This window comes from Hibiscus syriacus, unplaced genomic scaffold, assembly GCF_006381635.1.
Source record: "Hibiscus syriacus cultivar Baekdansim isolate YM2019G1 unplaced genomic scaffold, ASM638163v2 tig00112289_pilon, whole genome shotgun sequence".
NCBI classification, from domain to species: domain Eukaryota; kingdom Viridiplantae; phylum Streptophyta; class Magnoliopsida; order Malvales; family Malvaceae; genus Hibiscus; species Hibiscus syriacus.
In genome coordinates, this window is record NW_024063295.1 from 98,651 (window position 1) to 114,049 (window position 15,399).

General features: G+C 35.7%; 1 protein-coding gene and 1 pseudogene across 1 annotated transcript; both read right to left on the reverse strand.

Moving 5' to 3' along the window:
* Nucleotides 1-1,177: 1,177 nt before the first annotated feature.
* Nucleotides 1,178-2,009, reverse strand: LOC120177411 (secreted RxLR effector protein 161-like). The gene is made up of 2 exons (XM_039183571.1): nucleotides 1,995-2,009; nucleotides 1,178-1,828 (listed from the first exon to the last, which is right to left on the reverse strand). Exons 1-2 carry the CDS (start codon nucleotides 2,007-2,009, stop codon nucleotides 1,178-1,180), a joined length of 666 nt encoding a protein of 221 aa, XP_039039502.1.
* A 7,333-nt stretch (nucleotides 2,010-9,342) lies between these two features.
* Nucleotides 9,343-14,056, reverse strand: LOC120177518 (annotated as a pseudogene).
* Nucleotides 14,057-15,399: the final 1,343 nt, after the last annotated feature.

Genomic DNA, 15,399 nt, shown 5'->3' on the forward strand with positions numbered 1-15,399 from the left:
TCTATATATTTTAGAGATAATTATTATAATGTCTCTTTTTATATATTCTCAATTACATAGCTATAGCTATAACCTGTTGACTAGGTTTATAAAACAATAACCATATGCATATAATATACGACTGTAAGACTATAACAAATATTATACTATATATATATACACATGTATTATACAATAAGCTTAAATACTTTGTTGTCTCTTAAAGTATGTTATTATATTGAGTTGTCCCCTAAAATATTTTTCGGGACATTTATCCCCTGAAATTTAAATCGTTACCTTATTGTCTCAAACCATAGACTCTTTTAAAAAACTAATGGTAAATTACATATTAATCACTTAATTATTCTTGCGGTGTTGTTTTGTTCATTCAACTACTTTTTTTAAATCATCACTGAACTTAAATTTTTGTTCCGTTTTAATTACTAATTATTATATCTAATTGCTTAAAAAAATTATTTATTGTGTATAAATAGTTATGGATAGTCTCATTTATATAAATAAATAGTTCATATTTCATTTTTATATTTAAAAATTTTAAGATATTATATCGTACGGTTTTCTACATTTCACAGATCAATAATAATTTACATTCCATTTCTTCAATAACCTATAAAATTGTTGTGCTGAAATTCTTGTGTGGGGTTGTGAAAAAAATATTGGCTCGTATAGGATTTCACTGGAATTATTTTTTGGTCTAGTGTAATTGTTATAGTTCTCGTAGGAAGACGTCGGGAATATAATGCATCTTCCCCATTTTTCACGCGGTTAAAACTCCAAAACTGCCAAGACTCTCAAAGTTGTTAAGATATAAGCTCTACTACTAAGTATAGTAGAAACAAGAGAGAAAATAAAAGAATACTTTGCATCTTATTATGAGAAATCCATGTGTACATGAGTGAAAACAAACTAGCTTATTTATAGCAACATAGCAACAACTGACTAACAAACTCTACTCTCAACTAACTCATAACAACCTCTAACCAACTCATAACTATTCAGCTGAAACCAATCCCATTCTTTACACTAACATTCTCCATGCTATTCATATTTATAATACGCTAACATTCCTCATGTAATCAAACTTTCCATATCTACAGCTTCACCTCTTAACATTCTCCATGCAATCCACATCTTCAACTTCACCATCATTCATATATTGTTCCTCAGCTGTATTTGTCTAGGAAAAGCTAGTCAACAAAGCTAATCCTTCCTTACGAATCCGAGAAAATAACAGCTTCTTCCGGTGACGAATGAACATCGGAGCAGACAACGGCTTAGTAAAAACATCAACAACTTGCTCGTACGCTGGAACCTCATGAACTTGCAACCGACCAGCTGCTACCATTTCTCGAACAAAAAATAAATCCAATTCAACATATTTGAACTTCGAATGAATAACTGGATTGGAACACACAACAACAGTGTTCGTATTGTCACACCAAAGAGTAGGTTTTCCATGAAATGAACACTGTAACTCTTTGCGTAAAAATGCAAGCCATATGACTTCTGAGGCAGCCGAAGCAACACTGCGATATTCTGCTTCAACAGTAGAACGAGCAATCACCTGTTGTTTACGAGAACTCCACGAAACAAGATTGCCACCAAAGTAAATGCAATACTCTGACGTGGATCGTCTGTCATCAATATCAACACCCCAAATTGCATCAGTAAAGCCAACCAAGGACAGTTCAAAAAAAGACGAGAACTGTAAACCATAATCCGAAATGCCCTGCAAATACATCAGAATCCTCTTAACTGGCTGAAAATGTTTATCTTTAGGGCTTTGCATAAATTGACAGACGCGATTAACTGCATATGCAATATCTGGCTGATTAATAACCACATATTAGAGAGCACCAACAATACTTCTATAGTGAGCCACCTCATCAATGGGCGATCCATTAGTAGTAGAAAGCTTACAATGTGTTATCATGGGAGTAGGAAGTTCCTTAACTACTGCAAAACCACTCTTTTGTAACAGATCAAGAATATACTTTGGTTTCAGTCATTGAAGTTATACCTAGTAGAGCTCTCTCTTACGGCTTTGATATGCTTTATTGGCACCATTGGAGGTGCATCAGTGTCGTTTGCAATAAAAAGAGATATGAATATAGTAATTCTGAATTAAGCACAAGTTTCCTCAAGAACACACTTGGTTTTAAGGTATAACTCTTTCTCATTGGACTGAAATCGAGTTTCAAAGTCACTATAGCTATGTGGCTGTGTACTTCAGAAAATGAAAAGTTAATTTACAAAAGAACCTGATAACATAATATTGATTTTTGCACAATGTCTCAGCGCTTTGTCATTACGAGTTGGGAAGGTGGATAACAACTCCGCCGCATGCAAACTTTTCATATTCAATTCAAAATGGTCTAACTTTTACTATCGTAGACCAGCTTAGGCCTATTACGGAATACGACTATCGGATAGAGCAAAATCGTAACTGATAATTTGATAAAATAAAAAATGAAGATAAAGAAGACACAACTTTTACGTGGAAAACCCCTAAATAATATAGGGTAAAAACCACGGGCAAAGGTAGAAGTAGGGGTGTAAACGAGCCGAGTCGAGCTCGAGTATTGCTGAGCTCGACTCGACTCGACTCGAAAACTCTGAAATGGAGCTCGACTCGACTCGAAAAACTCGCAAGCTTAAAATTTTTAAGCTCAAATCGAACTAGAAATCCTGAACTGAAGCTCGTGAGCAGCTCGAAAAGGCTCGAAATGAAAAAAAAAATTCTTAAATTTAACTCGATTGAAGCCTCAAACTCAAACTCGAACATGAACCTTAAATACATGAAATCTTATTGTTTTTTTATAAAAAAAATCAATACATAAATATTAATATTATTATTAATTTATTTTTTTTAAATAAAATCTTAATATATTATATTTTCAAGCTGCTCACGACCTTTTCGAGTCGAATATCGAGTAGCTCGTTTCAGCTCGTTAAGAACTCGAGTCGAGCTCGAGTTGAGTCCATTAGATCCGAGTATTTATCGAGCCTTGATCGAGTCGATCTTGAATAGCTCGCGATTTGTCTCGTCTTATTTACAGCCCTAGGTAGAATAATTTCACTATGAGAAAATATGAATTACAACTTCTCTCGATCTAACAAGGAGAAAGAATGACAATTCTCTCTTGATAAAAAGGAGAAAACAACTCTCAATAAAACTCTCTAAATTCTCTAGTATTAGAAGAAAGCTATAATGATTTTGGGATGATTTTGAAGCTAAATGGGTTAGGGTATTTATAGTTGAAGCTTAAGGACTAATTTTGTAAATACCCTAAAATACATGGACTAAATTTGGTAATTTTACCTTGCCAATTTCAACAAAATCTTAACCAACTTAGACCACCGAATTCACTAGCCAATTTCAACAAAATCTACAACCAACTTGAATTTACTAGCCGTGAATTTTGACTTTGATTTTCAACAATCTTCACTTGAAGATTTGATTGGAATAATTATATATTCACACCATTCTTTCTACCTTGTACCTTCATATTGCTTACGTTTCTAATAGGCCAAAAGAGGATCGACACCAAGTAAATTTATCAGTATTGACCGCCTTCATCATGAAATCTGCTATGTTGTCTTTGGTATGGATTTTTTGCATATCTATCGTCCACTCTTCCACCTTTTCACGAATGAAATGGTATTGAAATCTTATATGCTTTGTCCTTGAATGAAATGTTGGATTCCTTGCTAGATGCAAGGCGCTTTGACTGTCACAAAATAGAGAGACATACTCTTGATTGTGCCCAAGCTCCTCCAATAACATCTTCAACCAAATTGCTTCTTTACTGGGTTGTGTAGCTGCTACATATTCTGCCTCTGTTGTGGATGTAGCCACAACTGACTACAATTTTGAAACCCAACTTACAGCTCCACCATCAACTTTGAACACATATTCTGTAGTAGATTTTCTTTTATCCAAATCCCCTACATAATCAGAATCTACATACCCATTTATTAGTAAGTTTGATCATCCGTAACATAATGTAACATTTGAGGTCCCATTGATGTTTCTCAGGATCCTCTTTACTGTATCCCAATGCTCTTTGCCTGGATTCGCCATGTATCAACTAACAACTCCCACTGCTTGTGCAATGTCTGGTCTTGTGCATATCATAGCGAACATTAAACTTCCCACTGCCGATGCATACGGCACTCGAGACATCTTCATCCTCTCTTCTTCACTGCTAGGACTCATACTAGAGGATAATTTGAAGTTAATAGGAAGATGGGTAGAAACTGGCTTACAATCTTGCATGCTGAATATTGACAAGATCTTCTTCAAATAATTTTTTTGTGAAAGCCAAATATTCCTATTACTTCTGTCTCGGAGAATTTGCTGATCCCAAGTTATTCATTTCAAATTCCCTAGCCAGTTGTGCCTTCAATTCTTAAATATGATCTTTTTTGGGTCCTGCAACCAACATGTCATCCACATACAACATCAATATAACAAAATCGTTATCACCAAACCTCTTGAAATAAGCACAAGGGTCTGTATTAAGTCTGTTGTATCCAAGGCACATAATGAATGAATCAAATCTCTTATACCAACATCTCGGCGCCTGCTTTAGACCGTACAGAGATTTGTTCAACCTGCAAACCAAGTTCTTCTTTTCTTCTTCTTCAAAACCTTCAGGCTGGAGCATATAAATCTATTCTTCAAGATTTCCATGAAGAAAGTTGTTTTAACATCTAACTGCTCTAGATGTAAGTTCAATGTAGCACACATTGCCAAGACTACTCGAACTGTTGTTAGTCGAACCACAGGAGAAAAGATTTCATTGAAATCAATACCTTCTTTTTTAGCATATCCTTTTACCACCAATCTTGCACGATACCTCTCCACTTAATCTTTACCATTTCGCTTGATTTTAAAGACCCATTTGTTACTAATTGGCTTCCTTCCTTGTGGTAGTGGAACAAGGTCCCATGTACTTTAATTTCTTCTTGCATCGCCATCATCCATAGTGAAGTATCTGAGTTGTTTATTGCCTCCTGGAATGTTGATGGCTCACGTATGCAATATTTCCTTCTATAACACAATCTGAGTGCCAATTGGGACGTCTTTTCACACGATCTGATTGACGAGTTGTTGGAGCTTTAGAACTCTATGGTTCTTGTTCATCATGTGCTGGTTCTGCTTCAGAAGAATCTCCTTGTTCAAACTCATTTTTCACATGTATCTGTGTAGTCTCTGACTTTTCAGCTCTATCATCGTCTTCTTTTCTTTGTAGTTTATCTTCTACAAAGATAACATCCCTGCTAATGATCACTTTACGGGTAATGTGATCCCACAAGCGATACCCCTTTACACCATCAGCATACCCCAAGAATTTGCATTTCTTGGATTTTGGATCAAACTTTGAAATTTCTTGGGAGTTGTACATCACGTACACAATACTTCCAAATACATGGAGGTTTGAATAATCAGCTGGTTTACCAGTCCACATCTCCATTGGTGTGTTTAGCTGTATTACAGTTAATGGAGCCTGATTCACCAAATAACAAGTGGTATTAACTGCTTCTGTCCAAAATGATTTTTCTAGGCCTACAACCCTCAATATTGCTCTTGTTCTTTCAAACAAGGTTTTGTCCATCCGCTCTGCCACTCTATTTTGTTGAGGAGTGTTCGCCACTGTAAACTGTCTTTTGATGCCTTCTTTCATGCAAAAGTCATCAAATCTTGGGTATTCTTCTCCATTATCTGTTCTGAAACACTTGATCTTATTTCTAGAATCAAGTTTCACAAGTTTTTTTTTAAAGTTGAAAACAAATATGACTTCTTCTTAATAGGGTACACCCAACATCTTCTGGAGTAGTCATCAATAAATGAGACAAAGTAAGTGATACCTTGGGATGTAACTGTTGCTTGCCATACGTTAGAATGAACCAATTCTAGAACACTTTTGCCTCTAGAATTTGACGTGTTAAATTTTAACCGGTGTTGCTTACTTGTTATACAATGCTCACACAAAGTAAGTGATACATTTGTTAAGCCTAGAAGTAACTTTTGCTCCACAAGGACTTTCATTCCTTGTTCTGACATGTGTCTAAGTTTCTAATGACATAGCATTGCAGAATATGAACTACATGAGGCAACAGAGGCTTCTGCTTCTAGCAAAGTCTCTCCCTTCAGCATATACAAGTTTGTTGCTATATTTTCGCCTTTCATCACCACAAGCGCTCCATGGAACACCTTCATAATTACTTTCTGTGTTTCAATCTTTCTCGTATTATTATCCAACAATCCATAGAATAATAAATTTTTCTTCAGGTCTTTCACGTATCGCACATCTCGAACAATTTTAATTATTCCATCATACATATTCAATTTGATGGTTCCAACGCCAACAATCTCTAAGGTATGATCATTGCAACTATACACAGATCCTCCTGAGACAGGTTCATAATGATGAAACCATTCTCTTCTTGAGGTCTTGTGATATGTTGCTCCCGAATCAATGAGCCATATATCTGCAAATCTTTTTCTACCTTCCACGGTGGTTGACGCTTCACAACATAGAACATCTCCATCATCTGAAGTGTTTGCAGTATTGACTTGTGGATTGGAGTTTTTACCTAGACTCCAACAATCCTTCTTCAAGTGACCCTTTTTTCCACAGTTGTAGAACTTTAAATTCTTTTTGTTTCTCGACTTTGATCTACCATGTTTGTGACTTGTCTGTCTTTCTTGCTATTGGGTCGATTTTCTTCTTGTAGAACAGCAGCTGCAACGTCATCGAAAACTAGACTAGTGATATTATTGTTTGTCAAGTTGATGATAAGTTGATCATACGAATATGGTAGACTTTGAAGTAGAAGTTCAACACGTTCTTGTTCTCATATTGTACAGCTTAAGGATGTAAGCTGAGAAAATAAAGTGTTCAGTGTGTTTAAGTGCTCCATCACTGAAGTAGATTCTGACATCCGGAGAGTGTACAATTTCCTTTTAAGGAAAATTTTATTGTGCAACTATGTGGCCTCGTACAGTTTGGTGAGATGATCACATATCTCCTTAGTTGTCTTCTCCTCCTCAATGCTTGACAATACTTCATCTGCTAATGCTATATGAAAGTTTGTCATATCATTCTTGTCTATCTCGTTTTATTTGTTGTCATATGTGAAATCTACCGACCTTTCATTGATAGCCGCTAGACAACCGTCTTTCCTTAGGATGGCATTCATCTTCAATTTTCACAATGAGAAATTTCTCTCATTGAACTTTTCAATATCAAATTTTGTTTTCATAGCTTCTATTACGGATAGCTCCCACTATTTCACTATCGTAAATAGTTTTCTGGAACCTTCAAAGAATGAGTAATACATTCTTACTTTCTTATGTTGGAGGATTCACCTTTTGGTAGCAACCACAAAGACAATAAGTAGATATTACAGACTCAAATCTGGCTCTGATACCAATTGTTGCGGAATACGACTATCGGATAGAGCAAAATCGCAACTGATAATTTGAGAAAATAAAAATGAAGATAAAGAAGACACAAATTTTACGTGGAAAACCCCTAAATAATATAAGGTAAAAAACCACGGGTAAATGTAGAAAAAATTCACTATGAGAAAATATGAATTACAACTTCTCTCGATCTTACAAGGAGAAACAATGACGATTCTCTCTTAATAAAAAGGAGACACCAATTGTTGCGGAATACGACTATCGGATAGAGCAAAATCGCAACTGATATTTTGGAAAAATAAAAATGAAGATAAAGAAGACACAAATTTTACGTGGAAAACCCCTAAATAATATCGGGTAAAAAACCACGGGCAAATGTAGAAAAAATTCACTATGAGAAAATATGAATTACAACTTCTCTCGATCTAACAAGGAGAAACAATGACAATTCTCTCTTAATAAAAAGGAGAAAACAACTCTAAAGAAAACTCTCTAAATTCTCTAGTGTTGGGAGAAAGCTAGAATGATTTTGGGATGATTTTGAAGCTAAATGGATTAGGGTATTTATAGTTGAAGCTTAAGGACTAATCTTATAAATACCTTAAAGTACAATGACTAAATTTGGTAATTTTCCCTTGCCAATTTCAACAAAATCTGCATCCAACTTGAATTTACTAGCCATGAATTTTGACTTTGATTTTCAACAAGGCCAACCATGAACAAGATCGAAGCTCTGCAACTCCACAATCAACACTGAATCGAGCAAGAACCGCTGAAACTAGTGAAGAAGACAATTCAATGATGATTTTGAAAAAAACATTAGTTGGGTGATCAAAACGGAACTGTGTGAATAGTATTGACTAAATGTATAATTTACCCATGTTTTTAACGGAGTTAACGATTTGGGGTAAACGATGTAACGATATAAACTTCAGGGGGCAAAAAGTCCCGAAAAATACTTTAAGGGTTAACTCGGTACAAATAATATACTTTAAGGGGCAATAGTGTTTTTAAGCCTATACAATATAATTATAATTAGAAGTCGTGAAAGATGAAAAATAATTAATCTAAAAATGACCCAACCTAAAGTCCATATGTACCTGGTAATATCCACTTGAACTGCACCCAAATTGATATTTTACTACTTAAATTTTATCTGTCAATGATATGACCCGACTTTAATGAGATCCGACTCAAATTTTACCCGATCTTAAACTAACATAATATTTAATTGATTCAGGCCCAAACCGTTTTGATCTAAATTGATATTGACTGAACTTAAAATTAATCCGACCTGTACCCGAACTGAGTCTGATTTAAAATCAACCCGACAATGACTCGAACCCAAGTCAATCCGGACCCAACCTAACTTGAGTCGAACCATTGAATTTACCTAACATAACCCATATCCGATTTGACATGACATGACCTAACTTCAAACCTAAACGAATACCTATTTTCATATCCTAATTGTAAATTTGATTTTTTAAATATATAAAAGTAGTTATTTCTTATTTTCATAAATTCATATATAAATATGTTTTCGAATATTGAAATTTTAAATGTTTTTTAGAAACATCTGATTTTTTATTTTTTTGTAGTTTATATAATTTTTAATTTATATAAAATTTATATCTAGACCACATCATTGTTGAGTAGCATTTGAAGTAAGAGGCATCAAAACATAAAATAGCTTAATAGTTTAGGTATCAGTTGTGAAAAAAGAATAGTATATACGCAAGTGGAAACATGTTTAGAAGCTTGAAAAAAAGCCTTTCTCTGCAACTTTTACTGCAACTTTTATATGCTAAAATCTCACTCAGAGAAACAATCTTCATAACAGAAGATAATACAAGCAAAATTTGAAGTTGCTTATGGTCAAATCATAGACCACAAATCCCAGTTTCTAAGAAGAATATAGTAAAATAGATTTCTCGGTGTTAAGCTTACAACATACTAATTGTACATGAAACAAAATATATCCTAGCATTTCCTATGGGAATTAGATGACGGTAATCTCTTTCCATTTTTACTACATCACTCATTCCTAAGTTACATACCTTGGACAATTATTTACTTTACGCGGCATCTTTGATGTTCTTGACTTCGTCGGATATCACATGAGATAGCAGCATACGATTTAAACCAGCCATTGGTGTTTGCTGGAGTGGTCTCAATTCTAACTTGTATGTTTGTATTTCCATGGGAGGAATAATTACATGACCTTTGTGAGCAACGTCACTAAACTGCTCTGCATACCCTAGCATCTCAGTGTCGTCGTGTAGAAGATTTAAGGAAGTTGGTTTAGCTTTCAGCACTTCAAGATCCTTGAACAGGTTGAAAAGATTTACAGGTGCATCGGCCATGCTGGTGCACTGAGATCTGGCCTTCGGGCAGTATGAAGGATCCCAATTTCTTCTATGCAACATTAAAACGAACCTGGGATCTCCAAGCTGCTGTTGAGAATATTTTGCCGGTCGAGGGACTTTCAAACTCACAATATGCAAGTCGCAAGGTAAGGAAGTGGTTAATGGAGAAAAGGGACTCCAATGTGTCTGCACAGAAATGTCTTGTGGCTTCTTGGCAATGAATGCCTGCAAGGGATGATTCAATTGAGCACTAACGCAATGTGAGAGAAGAGATGGACTCAGAGGTTGCGGGTTGGAAACGGGATTTGAAGTCGAAGAAATGTTGGATTCAAGCAGGATATGGAAAACAACATTCATAACACGATTGTCCATCACTCCTTGCCCAAGGCCACGCCCATCATCTTTTGCCAAACGACGATCAAGCATAATCTCTAGCCAACCCTGTTTAAGGCTTGCAGCACCGAGTGACTGCCGAGAATGGACAGAAAACCGCCGGCCATTTGACCCTTGCATGAAAGCGAGAGAGGGCATGGGGTAGTAATTCCCCTGCAAAGGGATCTTATCATATGTTTCTCTTCGACTCATCTGAAAGCCATTCAAGTCAGAGTAGAAAATTCTTTTGTTATTGATATCCGTCTTATACCGAACAATTAACTCTTTGTCCGTAAAATCCTTGCCAAGAAGCTCAACATGATATTCCTTCTCAACCAGAAACTCTTGTATCGTATTGCCTCCATTATAAATACGAGTACTATGGGAGATCGGAGTTTTCTCCCGTTCAGTCATTGGATAAGAATACACCTCCTGCATCAAGGGACCCTCAGAGATGACCATATGCCCACCAGACCGAATTATAGGCACAGCTTCACCTTCGGGTAGAAATAAGTATGCACCTCCAGTACTCGAGTAAACGCTTATCTCTTCAGCCACCGCATTTTGGGGACCACTATTTTGGATTACCTTTTGCAACAAACCACGGTTGACCTCAAAGGTGAGAGTTTGATGCGGATTCTCAATTTCGACCACATCTCCTTCTACTTCTGAGCAAGTATATGGTGTAGGGCACTGTATTGAACTCGAGTTCGAGAAGAGCTTGAGTTTTGCTGGTTTAGCTTTTTCACATCCAACAAAGCCATTGGCAATATAATATGTCTGCAAACCCATGGCAGGAACAGAAGCTTTCCAGTGGACACGATGCCTTCCTGTAAAAATCTTGCTTTTGTCATGCTGCAGTTCGGGAGAAACCTGGCTTTGAACACATGTCCAGTTTGAGTCCAAAACAGTAACTTCGGGTCTATTAACAACTAACATCACAACCTCTTCTCTTGTCTGCTCCAGAGGATTAAAGAGTACAACTGATTGTATGGTTCCTTCCCGAGCACTGACCGCTCTATGCACAGGCAGAGCATCGTATTTAGATCTCATTTGTTCGGATCAAATTGGGCAGTGGTCTGATCCGACTTCTCTTGGCGAATTCCAAGCAATACTTCAATTGCTTTAGACATGAAAATCTGCAGGTCCTGTAAAGAAGTGTGCATCCGAATTCCATAATCAAGAACAACATGATTCTTAGCAGTTCCAGTCACCCCATCATGATGCTGGAAAAGAGCTAAATTCCTCCTTGCAGCTATCAACTTGTATGCGTACCCCATTGGTAGTTTTTCGCATTGTATTCTCTGGCAATAACCAAATAAAAATGCCATCAAAATTTCCGATGCACGAAGCGTTTGCTCTAATACCCGATCAACAGCTTTGAAGAAAGGTCTCGATACATAATAGCCACTCCAATAATCCTGCTGCCTATCAGCATAAGTAAAGAAGTCACCCGACAAAGAAGGAAAACCCACAACCTCACTGGAGCCAATTTCACTAGGAAGGGAATAATTTATTCTGTCAGCCTCATCTCTAAGGGTCTGGAAATAGTCATCCAAAGTACCAAATCTTGCTTCTGCATTTAAACTGGGATTAGAGTTGATGTAATCAAATATCATTTGATAATTTCTAAACTGAACTTCAGCTTCATCAATGCTGACATAACGGAAATCATCTCCAAGAGGTACAAGAAGTGTATTCGTCGGTAAAGGGTCGACTTCTTCCTATACTGATCTAGTAGTTTTAGTGCCCTCTCCTGCACATTTTCCTGGTCAGTTTCTATAGGAGGGTGCCCCCATGGGCAGCGTTCATAAAAGAAGCCATTAATACGGGCAAAATCAAACTGACAACAAACGGCAGGCTCTGGTCCACAAGTATGTGGAACATCATATGAATAAAATGGCATCATATGCACAAATATGTCGGTAGTTTCGTCAGCATCCCAGCTTTGACGCCATATGTATTCCAAATTTTTATTCCAAGCAAGTTCCTTCTTCAGCTCGTAATGGGTTCTTTGAATAAGCATATTCTCAAAGCCCATTCGACGGAGGAGATAAGCCATTGTAGGTGAGTAACCAAATGGATCTATTGCCCAAGAATTTTTTGGAATAAACCCAATAGTGTCATTCAGCCACATATTTCCCTCAGTAACCTGCTTATACAAATATTTAAAAAAAAAAATCAAACTGCAAACAATAGAGGCATTAAAGAGTTTTTGAGGATAGAAGCTATGATAAATAGAAAACTTTATGAACATTGATGTAAATGAAAAGATAATGAAACAATAGAGGAAGTCGTATGATATGAATATTAGATCTCACAAAAGCAAGAGTAAATCCTGGCTTTTGAGGATGTATATTCCAACAAGTATAGCACCTTTTCGAGTGATAATCCAAACTCATAAGACAAGTTGATATTTTTTTTTCACAGACATCACCGCTCAAAATTAATGGCAATGTGCAAAAAATACAATCTGTCAATATACCAAATCGTTCTGAAAATACAGTCATCAAGCCAACTACAATCACCAAGAACAGGGTTCAAGGTATACCTGCTCAATTATGGCAAAGTAATGTGAATTTGCCTGCATTAAGAAAAAAGATTTTGTTTAGGCAAAATCAAAAACTCGTAATCAGAAGCAGCTATTTCGGAGTCTAATTTGGAACACATGCTAAAGTGACTGAAAAGAAAACAAAGTTCCAAGCCCCTACCTCATCATTCATCACCCAGCCACCCCCTACTATTTCCAACTGACCATTCTTCAGCAAGTTTGTAAAAGACTCCCTTTTATCCTCTGAGGCATCTCTCCACCACCTTTGCAAATACGATATTTCTTCCCATATGAACTTCCGCCGAGTATCCTGTAAATTCAACTCAACCTTCAGAAAATTTAATAGGCTGCCAATATAAGTTAACATTAAGTGTTAAGTTCACAAAATAACCATTGATTCATACATTTAATTCAGAAAACCCGACTTCAGAACCATTGATCAACCAAGTACTAACCAAATTAAGGAACCAAATCCCAATCAAGATTTAAACTATATTCAGCACCAAGTATCAACGAATAAAGAAAACAATCAAACCCCAATCAAATTCTTAAAAAATCAGAAACAAAACCAACAAGCTCACAAACGAAATCCCAAAGTAAATTCCAACGTGATTGGACAATTTCACCCCATATTAACAAAAACCCATCAAGAATTAAACAGCCAAGATCCCAGAAAACGAGGGGGGAAATCACCTTTGATAAAGTTTCTACAATGGTATCAAGTATATGCCTTGATTGCCTCTCGTAATACTCTTCCACGGTGAACTTCCACCCTGGATCATTATGAGAATGTGGAACCACAAAAACCTTCAACTTTTCACTATCCCATTCATCTCCTTTGTAAGAAACTTTCCACCCTTGTGTCCAAGCCCCTCCAGGCTCATCCAAAAACACATTTTATCATACAATTGTTTAGTTGTTATATCAACTACGGAACCATTCTGGTTCGAGTTCCACCCGGGTTTTTTCCGGGTTACAGCCCTCCGGGTCGAGAGCCTTCTGGTCAGGGATCGGGGCTTGAAGTGCGAGGAAATGGGTTTGGGAATCCCGAAGAGATAAAGGGTTAGAAGGAAGAAGAGGAGCGAAAAGGAAAGTGCTATGGTGAAAAGTTGGTGAAGAGGAAGTTGATCAGAGCCGTCCGTTTGCGTAACTTCCGTGTCTGATGGGCTTTGGGGTTTGATTTGACGGTGGGTGACGATGAAGACGGAAGCAATGCCTGTGTCCATCCTCCGCCACGGCGGTTGCTGCCAAGGTAGGAGGAGAAGGGCATGTTTGGGATTATCTTTCTTTTCGTTTTTTTTCCCACTTGTTTTCTATCTGATGAATTTAATTTTGTGTTTTTGGTTCATTTCTTCGGCGAAAGTCTTACCTTAAAAGGACCGTAGAAATTTCGGACATATTTCACGAACGTGGGGCCCTTTTTTACCATGAAAAAGAAGAGTGAATACAAGCTATGGGTCATTACAACCTCCTAATTTGCTACATTTTTAGAATAATAATAATAATTAAAGATATATTTTAAGGGAATGATTGATATAAAAAAAAAATTAAGTTTTTGTTTTGAATTTGAATGTGAGGTCAAGTTAATGATTTAAATACAATAATTATATAATATGGAAGTCTTAATATATTCATTAAAAAAAACAGTTGGACGTCGGATGTGTTAGCTCGATCAATCAATAAAAAATTGTTAAGAAAATGTGAATTGGTTTTTAGAAAATTTAGTGAGAACTTGAATTAGTAAAACTTTTGACATAATCGATTTAGAGTGGTTCGAATTTATTAACAAAAGTCTACATCTACTATCTTATCTTTCCACCGATAAAAATTTTCCAATTCACTAATTTGAGTTGAACCTTTCAAGGACAAGATTTAACTTGTAACCTCCATCTCTTACAATAACTAAGATAGAATCACTCTGATCTTTTTAAGATTAAACTAGAACCACTCACTTTTATAAGATTTGATTTGTGTATACAATGGATAGCTCTCTAGATGGGTGTTTACAAAGATGAAGTTCACAAATAATGAATACAAAAAATATTAAATAAAGCTCTATACATTATGTACAAGAGAAAATGAAAGAATAAATATTGAAGACTTTTTTCTCTTAATCTTTAAGTTTGGATAGATATAGTAACTTTCTTTAAGTGTCATTGTGTTGTTTTTATAGTGTAAAATTATTAGTAATGTCATGAATATTTAAGGCATGTATCCCACATTAGAGGGTGACAAAGAGAGTATATGAAAGTTAAAAGAAATATATAATACTAATTGATATTTAGGTTAAAACAAAAGGAATTATGATAACAATTGTATCCATGAATGGTGACAAAAATAGTATATAAAAATTAAAAGAAATATATAATATTTTCTTACATATACAACATTTAAATATGGTCCTTAATATATTCGGTACCATATATTTAAAGTGATTCTAATTTTTAAAAATATTCAATAAATCAAATATATCATTTGTTCATAGAAATTAATTTTCAATAAAAACACATAAATACCAAAAATCTCTTAAAAATAAGAACATGAAAACAAGTCTTGACCTAAACATTATGATGATATACATAAAAGCATTTAACCTTAAAATCAATGCATAGTAAACCCCATGAGATAATGACAATAGATTTATATGTGTTTGATTTTAGGAAACTCACTGA